Source organism: Erpetoichthys calabaricus, chromosome 4 (assembly GCF_900747795.2).
Source record: "Erpetoichthys calabaricus chromosome 4, fErpCal1.3, whole genome shotgun sequence".
Lineage (NCBI taxonomy): Eukaryota > Metazoa > Chordata > Cladistia > Polypteriformes > Polypteridae > Erpetoichthys > Erpetoichthys calabaricus.
Window position 1 is genome coordinate 187,035,068 of NC_041397.2, and position 18,485 is coordinate 187,053,552.

Here is an 18,485-nt window from a genome sequence, read left to right on the forward strand (position 1 = left end):
TTTTCTGCTAAAATATATATGATAAGGTACACTTTGGCAACCTTAGCATTATTTTGTTGTACATTTGCCTCTGGCACTTTCTTTAACAGATGTTTCTCTTTCTACGTTATTACAGAAATTGTTTTTACTTGCAGTTTACAATAATTTAACAAAATGTTAATTTTACCATAATTTAAATTCCATATTTTTGTGATGGTACTACCTTTGCATAAATCAAGTGGCATATGTCTTGAATAAATGAACAGCATTTTTAGAATCTAGCATTGCCATGGTCAAAATTAAATAGGAAATCAGAGAATATGTTTTCATTGTTTTGCATAAAATACATTTTATGAAATATATTTCACAAACTCTTTTGCAGACGCATAGAAATTTTATATGAGGAATGAAAGAAAACATGTGCCTTAAATCACTTCTTACCCACTAATATTACCTTATTAAAATTGCCTTTTCATTATCAGTCTTTTGAGTAAATGATTAGGTCAATGAAATTCAAGACATTATACATTTTATTGTAATTTTGCTGGTAATTTTGGCAGAACATTTGACTTTTTAAATACTAAAGGAAATTTTAAATAAGTGACTACATGCAGGTAAATTAATCTGGATGACCTAGTGGTGAGTGTTACTGCCAAAAACTTCCAAGGACGTGGGTTCAGATACTAATATGGTTAGGGTGTCTTTGGATTTTACAGTTTTCCTTGGATGCAATGTACCGGTAGGTTGCCTTTAAGGACTCTGCTTTTTAACATCTTCAAAAGAAATGCATACTTAGTTAATTGGCATATTTAACTTAGACCCATGTGAGATTATATGAGTATGTGCATACATCTGTCTACCCAGCATCTCTGTAGTGGGTTTTGCTAATAGATGAATGGGATGGCATAAAGGCAGATTTAAATTTTTAGCTTTTAGGGAGTATAATAGAGTTTATAATATGTTTTGGCTGTGGTAGCGCATTCATTTTGTCAACAGGACCCCAGGCATACTTGAATTTGAAAATTTCTCAATTGGTTCTTTGCTCCTGTAGCACCTATTCCTCAGATTGAAGGTATTGTTTCTAGGAAAAAGAATAAATACAATTTAATGACTTAACAATGCAATATTTTTTTTTATAATGATTCCAAACTTGTGAAAAAAAGATCAGAGCATCCTCTTGGCTTAAAATTATAAATGATGAAAAAAGAAGCAACAGGTTAATTTGCATTTTTGTTAATATCAGTAATGGAAATTTTCAGTTGGAAAAGCAAAATTTTAACTAAACACTTAACTGTTGTATGTAAGAATTTATAAAGAAATCTTTATCCATCCATCCATTTTCTCAGATTGGTTATTCCAAATTTTTACAAAGGTTAGTTTGTGTTTTTACTGTAACAAAAATTATTTAATAATGCTATGTCAATGTAATAATTAGAATACATCATTTTTAAAATTATATTTAACAGAAAACATTGTGAACCCAGTTAAATTTTTCTGAACTGTTGTGTTGGGGGCTGTCATACAGAAAATGACAAAACATATAATGAAAAAAAAATGAAATCTTATTGGTAAGGAAAACGTGACCTAACACCAATCAAAAGATAACATAACTGCCAATGATTGTTTTGTAAACACAGTGTTTTACAATCAATATCTGATGATATTCTCTTGTTAAGTTGACCCATCTCTAAAGATGCAGTGCTGCTCCAGGTTGCTCATGTATTGTTAAGCTATTCTTCACGTCGCTGACAGTAATCTTAGCTGCTATACACAGGGGCATCATTTCTGCCTCTTATAATTGCATTCTCAATTTCTGATACAACGTTCAGAAAAGTAAAGAAGATTAACTATTCCTTGTGTCGGCTGGTCTTTAATAATCTGCTGAGAACATTTCACTCATGTCTAGGAAAAGACAGTGAAAGTGATTGTATCGCATAGAACTGATTGCTGTAGTGTGCTCTAGAGGTCAGACAGATGAACATTCTTGATTTACTTAATTAGACGCCTTTTAAGACTTATTTATGGAAAACATAAATTTAATTTCACCTAGAAAAATAATACTAGGACCAACTCTATGACCCAGAGAAGTGGAGTGGTATTTACAATTAAGCTCTGAATGACTAGGTGACCCATATCACCCTGTCAGGATTACAGTATCGCGGATTCACGACTTTGCGGGTTTTTAAATACAAGTGATTGCCCGCCTATCGCGGAAGTTATGTTCCAGACCCATCAGCAACAGGAGAAAATCCGCGATATAGAAAGACCATATAAATAAACATTTTTATAGTTTAAGCCTTAAAATACCCATCCCACATGCTTTAAACACATGTAAACTTATAAAACACACTTTGTTAACACATATGATATGTGGATGTTGGGCTAAGGATATGAGTAACATCTCACTATTATAAAACATTTTAACTTCACGCAAGACAAGACAGTGAGACAGGAAAATTGGTGATGTACAGGCTTTTAAATTATTGACACGCAGAGCGACAAGCAGCACAAAGCCAGCGTACTGCGCTTCTGGGGAGGGCGGGTTTGAGCGAAGGTGCGTTCAGCTCTCACATACCCACACACACACACTCCTCCTCCTTCTTCCGAATGCGCAGAGCAACAAGCAGGCATTTTGGCAGAAGCAGCACAAAGTCCATTTCTGCTCAGCGTGAGTTCAGCTGCCCCCCTTCACAAAGCGAGTGCAGACACATTGACGTCTGATCGCTGCGTGCAGTGTGCAGTGTTGGTCTGAGGTGTTTAAGAATGTAGAAAGTGTTTAAGAGCATAGGAAGTGTTTATAAGAGCGTGGGAAAGGTTAACAACAGAGTGAGAAAGGTTTATAAGAGTGTGGGAAGGGTTTATAAAGCCTTAAAATATGTATAAATAATAAAATAAATATAGGTCGCTACTTCGCGGATTTTCACCTATCGCGGGGGTTACATTCCAGAGAGAGGGATTACTGTAGTCTGAAAAAACCTGATAAAAATTTTATATGGGTTTACCACTTGCAATACAAAGAGTAGAGATAGGGCCAGTCAGGTAACAGTAAAGGTTTTGGCATATCCAGACATATATCTTGCAGCTAATTTGAATGTTTTCTAAGGATGTTCAAAATTAATTTGAAGAAAAAAAACATTTAAGGTAGAGCACAGTGCTTTTACTGTATAATGTGACTTTCCTTTTGTATAGTAATGTGTGAATGCACATCTTTTGGTTTACAGCCTAAATTACAAAGCTGTTCTGACAGGGACTTCGTTACACTCTCCAAAGCTTCTGTGAGTTATTCAAAATCTTGAGCAATACTTAGTACCAGTTATCCAGGTTGAAATTCTATTAGAATGACATATAAATGCAGTTGTGGTTCTGGTAGCATTTAAATAGTCACCCAAGGAAAGTCTAAACAAGAGAAACTTTTCTTTGATAAAAGTGTTTGTGTATATGCTGAATATGTGTAGTGTTCTTTAAATTCTTGTTTATTGGATTTAACCCATGGTATATCTATATTAGTTAAATGGCTGGATTCTTTTATGATGATGTTTATCAGTGTGCTACATTATTTTTTTTGCACTCTAGAACAAAAATTTTGTAAACCTTTTTTTATTTTTACACTGCTTCATCTTTGAGCTTTTGCAGATTCTTTCTGTTTATACATTTGACCTGTAACCTTTATTTCTTACCCTTCCCTTTTATGTCAGCGTATGTATTTGAACTCATAGTTTGTCCATAAATGACTGCAATTCAGGTCTTGTGGGGTTGTTGTGATACTGAAATTCTGAGTTTGATACAATACTTTGAAAAGTATCGATAGTTGATTCTGTGTGGTGGTGGTTGCTGGAGGAAACATGTAAAATTAAAGAAAAGATGTTTTTCTTGGAGTGTGCTGGCACAAAAAACTCACACATTCAAATGTTAATAATATGCAAAAGGAAGAGTAGTTCAATTTTCTGTGAACAGTAATATTTTAAATAGTTTACATTAACAGAAGCAATTTTGTTCTTGAGTTTTGCACTTATTCAAAAGCCCCTGTCGTTGGCATGCATTCACAAGTAAGTAAAATGCAAGCAGTGCAATTTTCTTTAATTGTTATTTTAGCCTAAAGCAGTGTTTTCCAGACGTTTTTCCATTCTCACTCCCCCAGACATGAAAAAATCTTCTTAACATCCCAGCATAATAGGTTGGGAAACTACCTGAATTAAGAGAGCAAGGGACAGGGTATAGGAAGTTGATGAGTACATTTCTTTTAATGATTTGTCTTTTAAACATCTTTGTACAGAGTGGCAAGAAACAAATTATTATTGTTGTTATTCCCATTTTAATGCACTTGCATTATATTTACATATTACTTTGTAGGGGATGTCTTGTTAGAGAATTTTTCTAGATAAAGTAAAGCTTGTGTTTTCAAGCATCAGTCAAGAACGATTCAGCTGATTTATATGTGTGTATTTGTTTTGGTCCCTGTCACAATATAGGCTACTTTTTCTGCCCTGCCTTTATTTATTGGGCGGGCTTAGGCTCGGTGGCAACTTCTTTAAGAAATTTTGATATGGACGCATTATTTTCTTATAGTTTTAGTCCCAAATTTAGGATGCATACAAAAGTATAGGAATATTTTAAAGGTAACCCTGCTTAAAAGGTAGCACTTGCATTACCTCAATACTGCCCCAGTGAAGAATCGTGGACTTTGAGGGTACCCTGTTGCATCTATCCCTTAACATTCTGTGGATTAAAAAGCCAGTATGTTTTTTTCTGCTTCTGATTCCTTTCAAAGAAAGCTAGCTTTGCTAAAATACTAGTAACACGCACTACATCTGTAAACTAATAGTACAGACTGAAGGAGCAAACAGCAAAGGAATTGGCTACTTGCACATTACTGATGTAGCATTTGTTAAATCTAAAGGAGAAACAAAAAACAAATGTTTGTGAGCACAAAGAGACAAATAGTCATATCATAACATGCTTGTACTAAATGAAAAGTGGCACTGATTCAAATAGGACATTTTTGTTTAATGTTGACAGTTTTCACTACTACTTTGAACAGCACCACAATGAGTAAGAGGATGCATGGCTGTTGCTTCTTGTGGGTACTAGTGTGTATATGCCTAAACTTGTTGCCAAAAGAAGGAGCAAGCAAGAAAGCATATATGATATGGTTAGAATCAATTCTATGGAAAATGAGTTATGTACCATTACAGAATTTCAGAGTCTGTTTTTTGTCTAGTGTATTTCTGTTGTTGGAGAGGTGATTTCCTAGTTTTCTTACTTCTGCTGTTTTGTTTAAAAATTGTGCAATGATTAAGTCAGTTCTGAATTGCTGTTAGTAATGTTAATAGTAAGCTTGACTTTTTTTATATAATTGTCCGATTAGCATAAACAAAATGAAGATGTAAGTAAATTACATTTGTACTTTCATTAAAAAAAAAATCTGTCTTATGCCCAGTCCTGCTAAAATAGACTTTCAATACTACATAGTCCTAAAAAAGCAGATTTAGAAAATACACCGTCTTTCCAAAAGAAAAAAAAAATACTTTTAATCAAAACTTTAATCAGGTAATTAAAAACTACCTTTGATTGTGATGTGCATTCGTTGTGGCATTTTTTCGTTAAGCTTATGCAAAATCTCAACATTTATATTTGTCCAGATTTTCATTTATTTTTCATTGTAAAAAAATTGTATTGACGATGAGAGAGTCAAACCACTTTGTAAGGTCTTCAACACCACATCCCAAAGACTTTCCACAGGGTTAAGGTCAGGACTCTGTGGTGAACAATCCATATGTAAGAATGATTGTTCATGCTCCCTGAACCACTCTTTCACAAATTGAGCCAGATGAATCTTGGCATTGTTGTATTGTCCTGGAATATGCCCGTGCCTTCAGGGAAGAAAAAAGGCTATTGATAAGAAAACTTGGTCATTCAGTAGATTCAGGAACTAAGCTAACTTCATTTTTATTGCTGCTTAAAGTTGCTTAGCCAAGACCAGACCAATGGAAGAAACACCAGATTATAATACTGCCTCCAGAGGCATGTAGAGTGAACAATATATTTGACTACTACATCACTTTGTTCACTTCCCTTCTGACCTTGATTTGCCCAGTGCTCTGCAATAGGGTATATTTTGACTCAACATATCATATTACCTTTTTTCATTGCTTCACAGTCCGAATTTATGTTCCATAGAAAGCTGAAGTTGCTTTTTTTCTGATTAGTGTAATTTTCAAGTGGTTTTCTTCTGGCCACACAACTGTTTGGTCCCAGTCCCATAAATTCTCATTGCATTGTGTATATAGAAATGATTCTACTTTTACTATTTTAAACAGCCCTGAGTTACATTTGTTGATGTTTTACAATTTGACTTCAAGCAATTTAACCATCTCCAGTCACAATCATTGGAAGATTTTTTCCAACCACATTTCTTCTGCTAAGTTAACAGTTCACCACTACGCTTCCAGGTGTTAGTAAGGTGCTGGACAGTTAATTTCAGCAGTCTCCTTAATAATTTTATTTGCTTGATGCAATTCAATAATTTGCCCTTTTCGGAAATGCAGCAACGTCTTTTCTGCAACCATTGGAAACATCTTCTGACATGGTTGTTTAAGAAATGAGAAGCTGTATGCTGCGTCAGTTAAAAGAATTATTGCTGTCTTACACATTAATAATTGTAATAATGATTTACCGTAGATACTCACGTATAAGTCGAAAAATGTATGCCTTAAAATTCATTCAAAAAAACAGAATCGACTTATCCGCAGGGCAACACAATTGTCCATAGAATTTGGGTAATGACATTGTACACTCAACGCTTCATTCACGATGTTAAGTCACCGGTCATCTGCCGTTTCCCATGGTCTTTGAAATAATTATAAGCCAGCAATACTATTGCTAATTAGCTAGTTTTTTTTTTCTAATTTCATTAAATAATTCTTTACACTGTGAAATACTTGAATTTGAGCATTAGCTTTTGCAGGTTTTGGATAACAAACATACCATTAGCTGCCTTGTGCAACCAGATTTGGAATCAAAAGAACCAAGGCAACGCACGCTATCAATGCGATGCAAGCGCAGCCTGCGATTCAAAAAATTTCTTTGCCTACCTGTTTGTCTCGTCTGACAGTAGCTGAAAAGCAGCATCAGGAGAGAGCAGCCTGAAGTAGTCCATCAGCGTGTGATCTGTCGTGTCCAACAGCAAGCCACGCTGTCTTGTGAAGTCCAGTAGCCAGTTCGGCTCCCACAGATCAATGTCTGGGTATTCCTCCCACGCGAACCTTGCCGTAGCTGCATCGGCTGTGCGAATGCTTTCAGCTGCCAGCTGATCAGCTGATGCCGGCTTCTCACTCTCTTGCTTGATTCCTGATCACTGTCAATAAAATCTGATTCTGAAAAATCAGAGTCCGACTCAGTGATAATGTGCAAAACATCGTCTGCCGAGTGTTTTCTTTTCTGCACTCGCTTCGCTCCCTTGTGACATATCGACGCCATCTTGCCTTTGTTTACATTTCGCAACTCACGCACATGCAAGGATTAGTTGCAGAGTCAACGAGTCTAGCATTTCTCCAAGCACAGAGGGAATGCCTGTGACGTGACAGTGAGATTTGTTGCCATTAACAGCTGATTGTTGCCCTCTATCTCTGATAGCTGTCAAGTTTTATCCATCCATCCATTTTCCAAGCTGCTGAATCCGAACACAGGGTCAAGGGGGTCTGCTGGAGCCAATTGTCAAGTTTTACCCTCGACTTGTACGCGGGTCATAACAAATTTCGTAATTTTCGGCTTAAACAATACACTCGACTTATCTGCGAGATTGACTAATACGCGAGTATCTACAGTAGTCATTGACAGTAATTATTTACTTATTTAAGTTAAAACAGCAACTTTTTTTTATATAGGCCAGTGTAAATGGGTGTGTATTTGTATCAGTGCAAATCCCATGTAGTTAAGCAACTAGTTAAATTTTTCATTCAGCATCAAAATAGAGATTTTTGAGCGGTTTCATAATTAAAAAATCAATCTTTAAAAAACTGTGTTCCCTGTTTGTATAGATACACTAGAAAATGGCTTTTTTTAAAACAATTACCATTTTTCAAGTTTCTCATTAATTAGATTTTAAACATGTGTAACAAAACTATTATTTGTAGTTATTTAGATTATTTCCTTATGTGCCGAAGTTATTATTTTGGTTCATTCTGACAAGCTCCATTTGATCAAACAGGTGTTCATTTTCTGAAACCATGCAGTTTAACAATGTAAGCCCTTGTGAGAAGTAGTCATGTCATAGCAGCTATCCCAGCTATTTGTTTAATATTTATTTCATTTCTATATTGTGTAAAAAATGATTTTATACATTTTATCCTCAATCATTTAAGTGTTTGGAAATAATTTTAATAAAAAAATGTGTTAATGTTAAAGGCCACAATTCACAGACAAGCAAATACTACATTACCCTAAGTTCTTGTCTATAAGCCGCGGCTTATCTAAGGAAAAAAGTTGTGAAAATGAAAAAATAGAATATCGGCTTATACATAAATCCGGCTTATACATCCATCGCGGGGGTGGCGTTCCAGAGCCACCTGCGAAATAAGAAAATCCGCGAAGTAGAAACCATATGTTTATATGGTTATTTTTATACTGTCATGCTTGGGTCACAGATTTGCGCAGAAACACAGGAGGTTGTAGAGAGACAGGAACGTTATTCAAACACTGCAAACAAACATTTGTCTCTTTTTCTCTTTTGCTCCATGACAAGACAGAGATGACAGTTCCGTCTCACAATTAAAAGAATGCAAACATATCTTCCTCTTCAAAGGAGTGAAGCAAACAAATCAATATGTCTGTTTGGCTTTTAAGTATGCGAAGCACCGCGGCACAAAGCTGTTGAAGGCGGCAGCTCACACCCCCTCCGTCAGGAGCAGAGAGAAAGAGAGAGAGAGTTAGAGAGAGATAGAGAGAGACAGATAAAAAAATCAATACGTGCCCTTTGAGCTTTTAAGTATGCGAAGCACTGTGCAGCATGTCTTTTCAGGAATCAGCTTTACAAAAGATAGCAACGTGAAGATAATCTTTCAGCATTTTTAGACGAGCGTCCCTATCGTCTAGGTGTGCAAACAGCCCCCCTGCTCAATCCCCCTACGTCAGGATCAGAGAAAGTCAGCACAAGAGAGACAGAGAAAAGTAAGCTGGGTAGCTTCTCAGCCATCTGCCAATAGCGTCCCTTGTATGAAATCAACTGGGCAAACCAACTGAGGAAGCATGTACCAGAAATTAAAAGACCCATTTAAACCAGCAAAAATGCGTGATATATATTTAAATATGCTTACATATAAAATCACAATTTAAATGACCGCTACGCGCGCGTGTTGACTCGGCGACGCCCAGAGCAGAAAGAACGCGCTCCGGCCGCTCCAACCGCGCCATGCGGGGAGTGAGAGAGACGCCAATATCTCACACTCTCTCCCCCCTTAAAGAAATTAAATGGGTGCGAGTGAGACCACTGACCTCCCTCCCTTCTATTAGTTATAGGTTATAGTACGTTCGGCTTATCCATGAGTCCGGCTTATCTATGATACGATTTTATTTTAAAAATTCGTATGATTTTTGGTCTCCGGCTTATACATGAGTCCGGCTTATAGACAAGAACCTAGGGTACTTTACCTTAATAATGCTAAAATACAGTGGTGTGAAAAACTATTTGCCCCCTTCCTGATTTCTTATTCTTTTGCATGTTTGTCACACAAAATGTTTCTGATCATCAAACACATTTAACCATTAGTCAAATATAACACAAGTAAACACAAAATGCAGTTTGTAAATGGTGGTTTTTATTATTTAGGGAGAAAAAAAAATCCAAACCTACATGGCCCTGTGTGAAAAAGTAATTGCCCCCTGAACCTAATAACTGGTTGGGCCACCCTTAGCAGCAATAACTGCAATCAAGCATTTGCGATAACTTGCAATGAGTCTTTTACAGCGCTCTGGAGGAATTTTGGCCCACTCATCTTTGCAAAATTGTTGTAATTCAGCTTTATTTGAGGGTTTTCTAGCATGAACCGCCTTTTTAAGGTCATGCCATAGCATCTCAATTGGATTCAGGTCAGGACTTTGACTAGGCCACTCCAAAGTCTTCATTTTGTTTTTCTTCAGCCATTCAGAGGTGGATTTGCTGGTGTGTTTTGGGTCATTGTCCTGTTGCAGCACCCAAGATCGCTTCAGCTTGAGTTGACGAACAGATGGCCGGACATTCTCCTTCAGGATTTTTTGGTAGACAGTAGAATTCATGGTTCCATCTATCACAGCAAGCCTTCCAGGTCCTGAAGCAGCAAAACAACCCCAGACCATCACACTACCACCACCATATTTTACTGTTGGTATGATGTTCTTTTTCTGAAATGCTGTGTTCCTTTTACGCCAGATGTAACGGGACATTTGCCTTCCAAAAAGTTCAACTTTTGACTCATCAGTCCACAAGGTATTTTCCCAAAAGTCTTGGCAATCATTGAGATGTTTCTTAGCAAAATTGAGACGAGCCCTAATGTTCTTTTTGCTTAACAGTGGTTTGCGTCTTGGAAATTTGCCATGCAGGCCGTTTTTGCCCAGTCTCTTTCTTATGGTGGAGTCGTGAACACTGACCTTAATTGAGGCAAGTGAGGCCTGCAGTTCTTTAGACGTTGTCCTGGGGTCTTTTGTGACCTCTCGGATGAGTCGTCTCTGCGCTCTTGGGGTAATTTTGGTCGGCCGGCCACTCCTGGGAAGGTTCACCACTGTTCCATGTTTTTGCCATTTGTGGAAAATGGCTCTCACTGTGGTTCGCTGGAGTCCCAAAGCTTTAGAAATGGTTTTATAACCTTTACCAGACTGATAGATCTCAATTACTTCTGTTCTCATTTGTTCCTGAATTTCTTTGGATCTTGGCATGATGTCTAGCTTTTGAGGTGCTTTTGGTCTACTTCTCTGTGTCAGGCAGCTCCTATTTAAGTGATTTCTTGATTGAAACAGGTGTGGCAGTAATCAGGCCTGGGGGTGGCTACAGAAATTGAACTCAGGTGTGATACACCACAGTTAGGTTATTTTTTAACAAGGGGGCAATTACTTTTTCACACAGGGCCATGTAGGTTTGGATTTTTTTTCTCCCTAAATAATAAACACCATCATTTAAAAACTGCATTTTGTGTTTACTTGTGTTATATTTGACTAATGGTTAAATGTGTTTGATGATCAGAAACATTTTGTGTGACAAACATGCAAAAGAATAAGAAATCAGGAAGGGGGCAAATAGTTTTTCACACCACTGTATGTGGTTTGTCATTTTAAATACAGCATATTTTTTTTTGTGTTTATATTTTAAAATTGTGTTAACTATTAATGAAATGAAGCAAAGCAAGCTGGAATACTCCTGAAAACTCAACAACAACAACATTTATTTATATAGCACTTTTTCATACAGACGATGTAGGTCAAAGAGCTTTACAAGATGAAGAAATAAAATTTTATAAAATATATAAAAATAAGATTACGTAATACTAAGTAACAAAGAATGAAGTAATGTCCAATGTACAGGAGGACAGGAGAAAAAAAAAAAAAAAACTCCAGAGGGCTGGGAAAAAAAAAATCTGTAGGGGTTCCGAGGCCACAAGTCCGCCCATCCATCCACCACTAAGCATTCTACCAAACATAAGTGATCTAAATCAGTCCTCATGGTTTTCAGGCTTCTTGTGGAAGAATTAGATAATGATAATGGTCATGTGGACATCTGGCTTTCAATCCATCAATTTAAGGACTGTGTGGTGCCTTGATCAGGTGGTGGCGGCGCAGATTGCCACCACAGAAAAAATGGAAAAAGAACAGTAGAGAAAGTAGGGGGTTAGAATGGATTGCGGAGCCATGATAAAAATAATTAAATGCATATACAGAATATCAGGATTGCAATAAAATGAAGCTATGAGAAAGTCATGTTAAAATAATGGGTTTTTAGCAGTTTTTTTAAAGTGCTCCACCTTATTAGCCTGGTGAATTTCTATTGGTAAGCTATTCCAGATTTTAGGTGCATAACAGCAGAACGCTGTTGCACCACCTCTTTTGAGTTTAGCTCTTGAAATTATAAACAGACACTCACTTGAAGATCTAAGGTTACGATTTTGAATGTAACGTGAAAGACATTCCAAAATATAGGATGGAGCGAGATTATTTAAGGCTTTGTAAACCATAAGCAGTATTTTAAAGTCAATTCTAAATGGCATGGGTAAGCAATGTAGTGACATCAAAACTGGAGAGATGTGCTTGGATTTTCTTTTCCTAGTTAAGATTCTGGCAGCTGCATTCTGCACTGCACTGCAACCGACTGATACCCTTTTTTGGGTAGTTCTGAGAAGATTGTGTTACAGTAATCTAGTCGACTAAAAACAAAACCTTGAACTAAATTTTCAGCATCTTGCAAAGTTATAAGGAACTTTTGCTATATTAAGTGGAAAAAATGCTGTCCTAGTAATCTGATTAATATGTGATTTAAAATTCAGCTCAGAGTCAATAATTACCCCTAAATTCTTTACTTCTGTCTTGACGTGTAAGCCTAATGGATCAAGTTTATTTCTAATACCCTCATTATATCCATTTTTGCCAATCACTGAGATTTCTGTTTTCTCCTTATTTAGTTTGAGAAAATTACTACTCCTACATTCAGAAACACAAGCAAGACATTGGGTCAGTGATTTAAGAGAGTCAGGGTCATCAGGCGCTATTGATAAATACAGTTGTGTGTCATCAGCATAGTTGTTTTAGCTCGCGTTATGCCTTGAGATCATCTGACCTGATGGAAGCAAGGAAGAAGGAAAGAATTTTCTACCTGTTAAGTAAGATTCAGACCAATTTAAGACATTGCCAGAGAGGCCCACCCACTGACGAAGCAATTTATAAGAATATTGTGATCAATGGTAACAAACGTGGCACTCTTTATCTAAGATGATGAGAACAGATAAATGGCCTCTGTCCACATTAACTGCAAGTCATTTACTACTTTAATGAGTGCAGTTTCTGTATTGTGATTTGTTCTAGAACCCGACTGAAACTTATGTAGAATAGCATGTTTATTCAAGTTATAATTTAGCTGCATAATGACTGCCTTTTCTAGGATTTTACATAAGAAAGGCAGGTTAGAAATAGGTCTAAAATTGTCAAAAACAGAGGAGTTGAGATTTTTTTTCTTGAGCAGGTGTTTAACAACAGCAATCTTAAGATAGTCTGGGAAGACCCCTTGTATCTAATGATGAATTTACTATGTTAAGCACACTATCAATAAGCACAATTGTTGGTATTGGGTCAAGGACACAGGTGGTAGGTCTCAGCTGAGAAATTATGCTACAGTGCATCCGGAAGTATTCACAGCACATCATTTTTTCCACATTTTGTTATGTTACAGCCTTATTCCAAAATGGATTAAATTCATTTTTTTCCTCCGAATTCCACACAGAACACCCTATAATGACAACATGAAAAAAAGTTTACTTGAGGTTTTTGCAAATTTTTTAAAAATAAAAAAACTGAGAAATCAATACCTTGTCGATGCACCTTTGGCAGCAATTACAGCTTCAAGTCTTTTTGAATATGATGCCACAAGCTTGGCACACCTAGTTGTCCTGAAGCCACTCCTTTGGTATCTTGGCTGTGTGCTTAGGGTTGTCCTGCTGAAAGATGAACCGTCGCCCCAGTCTGAGGTCAAGAGCGCTCTGGAGCAGGTTTCATCCAGGATGTCTCTGTACATTGCTGCAGTCATCTTTCCCTTTATCCTGACTAGTCTCCCAGTCCCTGCCGCTGAAAAACATCCCCACAGTATGATGCTGCCACCACCATGCTTCCCTGTAGGGATGGTATTGGCCTGGTGATGAGCGGTGTCTGGTTTCCTCCAAACGTGACTCCTGGCATTCACACCAAAGAGTTCAATCTTTGTCTCATCAGACCAGAGAATTTTCTTTCTCATGGTCTGAGAGTCCTTCAGGTGCCTTCTGGCAAACTCCAGGCAGGCTGCCATGTGCCTTTTACTAAGGAGTGGCTTCCGTCTGGCCACTCTACCATATAGACCTGATTGGTGGATTGCTGCAGAGATGGTTGTCCTTCTGGAATGCTCTCCTCTCTCCACAGAGGACCTCTGGAGCTCTGACAGAGTGACCATCGGGTTCTTGGTCACCTCCCTGACAATGGCCCATCTCCCCCGATCACTCAGTTTAGATGGCCGGCCAGCTCTAGGAAGAGTCCTGGTGGTTTTGAACTTCTTCCACTTATGGATGATGGAGGCCACTGTGCTCATTGGGACCTTCAAAGCAGCAGAAATTTTTCTGTAACCTTCCCCAGTTTTGTGCCTCGAGACAATCCTGTCTCAGAGGTCTACAGACAATTCCTTTGAAGTCATGCATGGTTTGTGCTCTGACATGAACTGCCAACTGTGGGACCTTATATAGACAGGTGTGTGCCTTTCCAAATCATGTTCAATCAACTGAATTTACCACAGGTGGACTCCAATTAAGCTGTAGAAACATCTCCAGGATGATCAGGGGAAACGGGATGCACCTGAGCTCAATTTTGAGCTTCATGGCAAAGGCTGTGAATACTTATGTACATGTGCTTTCTCAATTTTTTTATTTGTAATAAATTTGCAAAAATCTCAAGTAAACGTTTTTCACGTCATTATGGGGTGTTTTGTGTAAAGTTCTGAGGAAAAAAATGAATTTAATCCATTTTGGAATAAGGCTGTAACATAACAAAATGTGGAAAAAGTGATGTGCTGTGAATACTTTCCGGATGCACTGTACATAGATCGTGTAAATCTATCCTGGTGAAAGAATCGCTTAAAATTGAATACCGGGATTTAATAGGATCAGCATTGGGGGATGTACTGTATTACTACATCATAGATGGAAGCCAACACTATCTGATGTGAAACATTAATATTTATTAAAACTGGACTTATTTGCTGTTGGTAGACCATATGGAGTCTGTGAAACATCATAAACTATACACAATCCGCTGCTGCATTTTAATTATAAGTAAAAACCTCACATATCCCACTTTCCAAATATTTACCAAGACTGTGGAAGGCTGAATTTTCTTGCTGCTTTGGCACTGGCTGTGTTGCTGGTTCATTTTTAATACTAGGGTTGAGATTTAGAGTGTACAGCATGATTTTTCCATATTTTGTATTTGTGCAGTCTTTCTCACCCCAAGCACGACCCCCAGTCTCTATACTTGAAGCTGCAGCAGTGCAGATGCAATAGCACCTGTGGAGCATCTTTTTGCATGTTTTTTGATTATTGTGGGTTTTTCTTTGCTTTCAGTTACCTGGCATTTGCATTGCAGTTTATGAATGAGAAGTAAAGAAAACATTGTTATAATTGTTAACATTTCCAACCTTTGCGGTAAACTTTTTTCAAATACACTAATTATTTTCACAAAGTATAATAAAGGGTGAGCCAAAAAAGAAGTATCACATTTCAAACCTTTACTCTGCAAAAACCCTATAGGATAAAATAAATTTCATTACGACACGAGAAAGAGTATAGAAAATAGATCTTTTTTCACTGTGTTTTAAAAATTATGTCTTACACTCTTCAAGATAATTTCTGAATGAAAGCCCACATGACTCGTTTGGCCATTTCAAAGGGAATAGCGGTGATTTTGTGGTGAATAGCATCCCTGAGGGCTTCAGAGTTTTGAGGTTGGTGTGTTATATACCTTTGACTTGAGATAGCCTCACAAGAAGAAATTACATGGAGCAAGATCAAGTTAACGTGAAGGCCACCCGACATCATGGCACAAGGAGATCAGCTTCCCCAGGAACATCTCCCGCAAAACTTGCATGGTTCTCCTTGCTGTATAAGCTGTTGCTCCATGCTGTTGAAACCTGGCATCCACCACATCCATTTCTTCCAATTGGGGCTGCAAAAAGTTCTCTAGCATTTCAATGTAACATTCTGAAGTGATGGTGACTGTTGCTCCTCACTCATCAAAAAAGTATGGGCGTACAATGCCAAATTCTGCAACAGTGCACCATACTGTAACACACAAAAGTTCTGCTTATTTACGCAACTATTCAAATGGAAATGTGCCTTGTCGCTGCACATGACGATGGCATCTCGATGACCGGTTTACAGAATGTTTGTGCACAGCTGTCTATGGCTCTCCTAGTCTCTCCCAGTGAGTTCCTGCACTACCATTATTTTGTATGGATGGAAATTAATGTCCTCATGCAAAATCCTCCTTAAAAACATGTTGGACATGCCTAAGACAGAAGCATGTTGGTGCGCTGAATGTCTAGGAGACTGCAAAATTGACGCCCTTACAGTTTGGATCAGGCGTTTGTACAGTCTGAGGATAGTCTGGAGATTTTCTGATCAATGCAGTACCTGTCTGTCTAAATGTAGCCACCCACTGAAGAATTGTATTTTTCTGATTTGGGACGTCATAGTTAGGAGGAATACTGAAGTGCGTTTGAAAGGCGCACTGTGTAGTGATGATGGATTCGTTGTGTTTGAAGAACGCTTTGACAACGAAAGCACGGTGCACGCCGGACCAAGGCATGTTGCCGATTGATAACTACAAGGGATCGCCTATGGAAGGACCCCCACCTTATCCCACTCAGCTGCCTCTACCTCGTACAATGACCTTGAGAAATGTAGTACTTTATTTTGGCTCACCCTGTGTAATACTACTTATATTAGACACACACTTATTGCCCATTTGTTCATGAGCAAGTAGAGTTTTCTTTGAAGAAGCATTATAAAATAAGAAAAAAAAATGTTAAACACCTGCAAGCACAGCATGATTTATTCTGATGAATGTAATTGGGTACAAAAGCCCCCTGATATGCCGAGGAAGACAGTCCACTGTAAGATCCTCTTCAACTTGCTGTTTGAAAATAAAAAAGCAAGCTTCCAACAGCAGCTAGAGGCTCATTCAGGAAAATGAACACTTTAACCTTGCATTATGACAAAGCAAGTACAAAATATGAGTTAGTGCACATGTATTAAAGTGAATTGAAATTAAATTGCTGGCCCTGAGACCCTGCCCTGGATAAGTGGTTAAGGAAGATGGATGGATGAAAGGGTTTCCTACACAAAATTGACTCGGGTAATTTGCAATTGCAAACATAAGCTACATTAAGCAGGCAAGAAAATGGGTGGATAGAGCTTACTTATGGGAATTTTTAATATGTACTAATTTCATAAAATCTGTACTATCTGTACTATCTGTAGTTATAACTTCTACTGCTGTTCCCACATTATCACTAAACAATTGTGTTTTATTTACTTCTTCCTATTTTGTTTTGCAAAATTTTAATTTTCTCCACCTTGTAAGGGGTACAGAAACTAATTAACAAAGTACACCGTATCCCTTGACCCAGATCTAGACAAGAAAATGGATGGATGGAAATATTTTTAAACTTGTTTTGTCAGAAGACATTAATACAAAACTAGTTATGATTATTTAACCATTCTATACTTTTTGTCCCCTTGGAAGATGCACTTGTGCTACTGCTGAATGCTCACTTTTAGATGTGGTTGTCCGGCCTTGTGTAAAGTGAATGCCATTGTGTTCAGTTTGCATTTAGAAGCCACTTATGTTTTCCACAGCTCCCAGTTACAGGGAACATTTGTTTTTTGAACAAAAATATGTAATATTTTAATTACTGTTTTGTCTTAAGTAATGAAAGAGAAAGGAGAGAAAAAAATGTTGTTTTTTTTTCACCCTTTTGGCCATATCTGTAAATGAGAAATTACATTTTTTTAACCTATTAAGAACAATCTTGTGATTTAGGATGGAAATTGGAAATCTTGTTAAAATTGACACTAATGGCTTCATTTGCTACAGTGTTAGTACTTGTTGTTTAAAAACTGGAAGCCAAAGTGTTTTATTTTTTTTATTTATTTATTTATTTTTTTTTAATTGGAAGATACTACCCAATTTTGCACTGCTCCACTGTGTCTTAATACTCCATTGCCATGTTTTTTGTCATTTAGCATTGTTTTTGAGGCCTGTACTAATGCTTGTGCCTACTCTTTGAATATTTGGTGCAGGAAGCGAGCAGCTGCAAAGCATCTAATAGAGCGCTACTACCATCAGTTAACTGAGGGCTGTGGAAATGAGGCCTGCACGAATGAGTTTTGTGCTTCCTGTCCAAGTTTCCATCGTATGGATAACAATACAGCGGCCGTTAAGGCCCTCGACCTTTATAAGATTAGTGCAAAACTCTGTGATCCACATCCCTCCAAGAAAGGAACATGTTCTGCTTACCTAGAAAACAGTGCCAAAGGAGCCCACAATTCTTGCAGTGAAAGAAAAATGGACCGGAAAGATCTTCATCCTGCAAGGGATGACTTCAAAGGTAAGTTACCCAACAAGATTTTATTTATTAAGTATTTTTGAGTTTTTAACATGAAGTTATTAAAATTTTGTTCAATGTTCTTGTGCATTTAAAACAGTCAACTCCAGAAATATTGGCGGCTTCACTCTATCGCGAATTTTATATGTAA

The 18,485-nt window shown here is 37.4% G+C and overlaps 1 protein-coding gene across 2 annotated transcripts in view; it reads left to right on the top strand.

Moving 5' to 3' along the window:
- Positions 1-18,485, top strand: part of ube3a (ubiquitin protein ligase E3A) — a 174,950-nt gene that overhangs the window by 68,242 nt on the left and 88,223 nt on the right. Inside the window, exon 3 of one of the 2 annotated variants that reach the window (XM_028800041.2) lies at positions 18,030-18,337. In XM_028800041.2, the coding sequence (XP_028655874.1) occupies positions 18,030-18,337 (308 nt within the window). The remainder of the gene's footprint in view (positions 1-18,029; positions 18,338-18,485) is intronic. The other variant, XM_051926868.1, reaches the window with a different exon arrangement.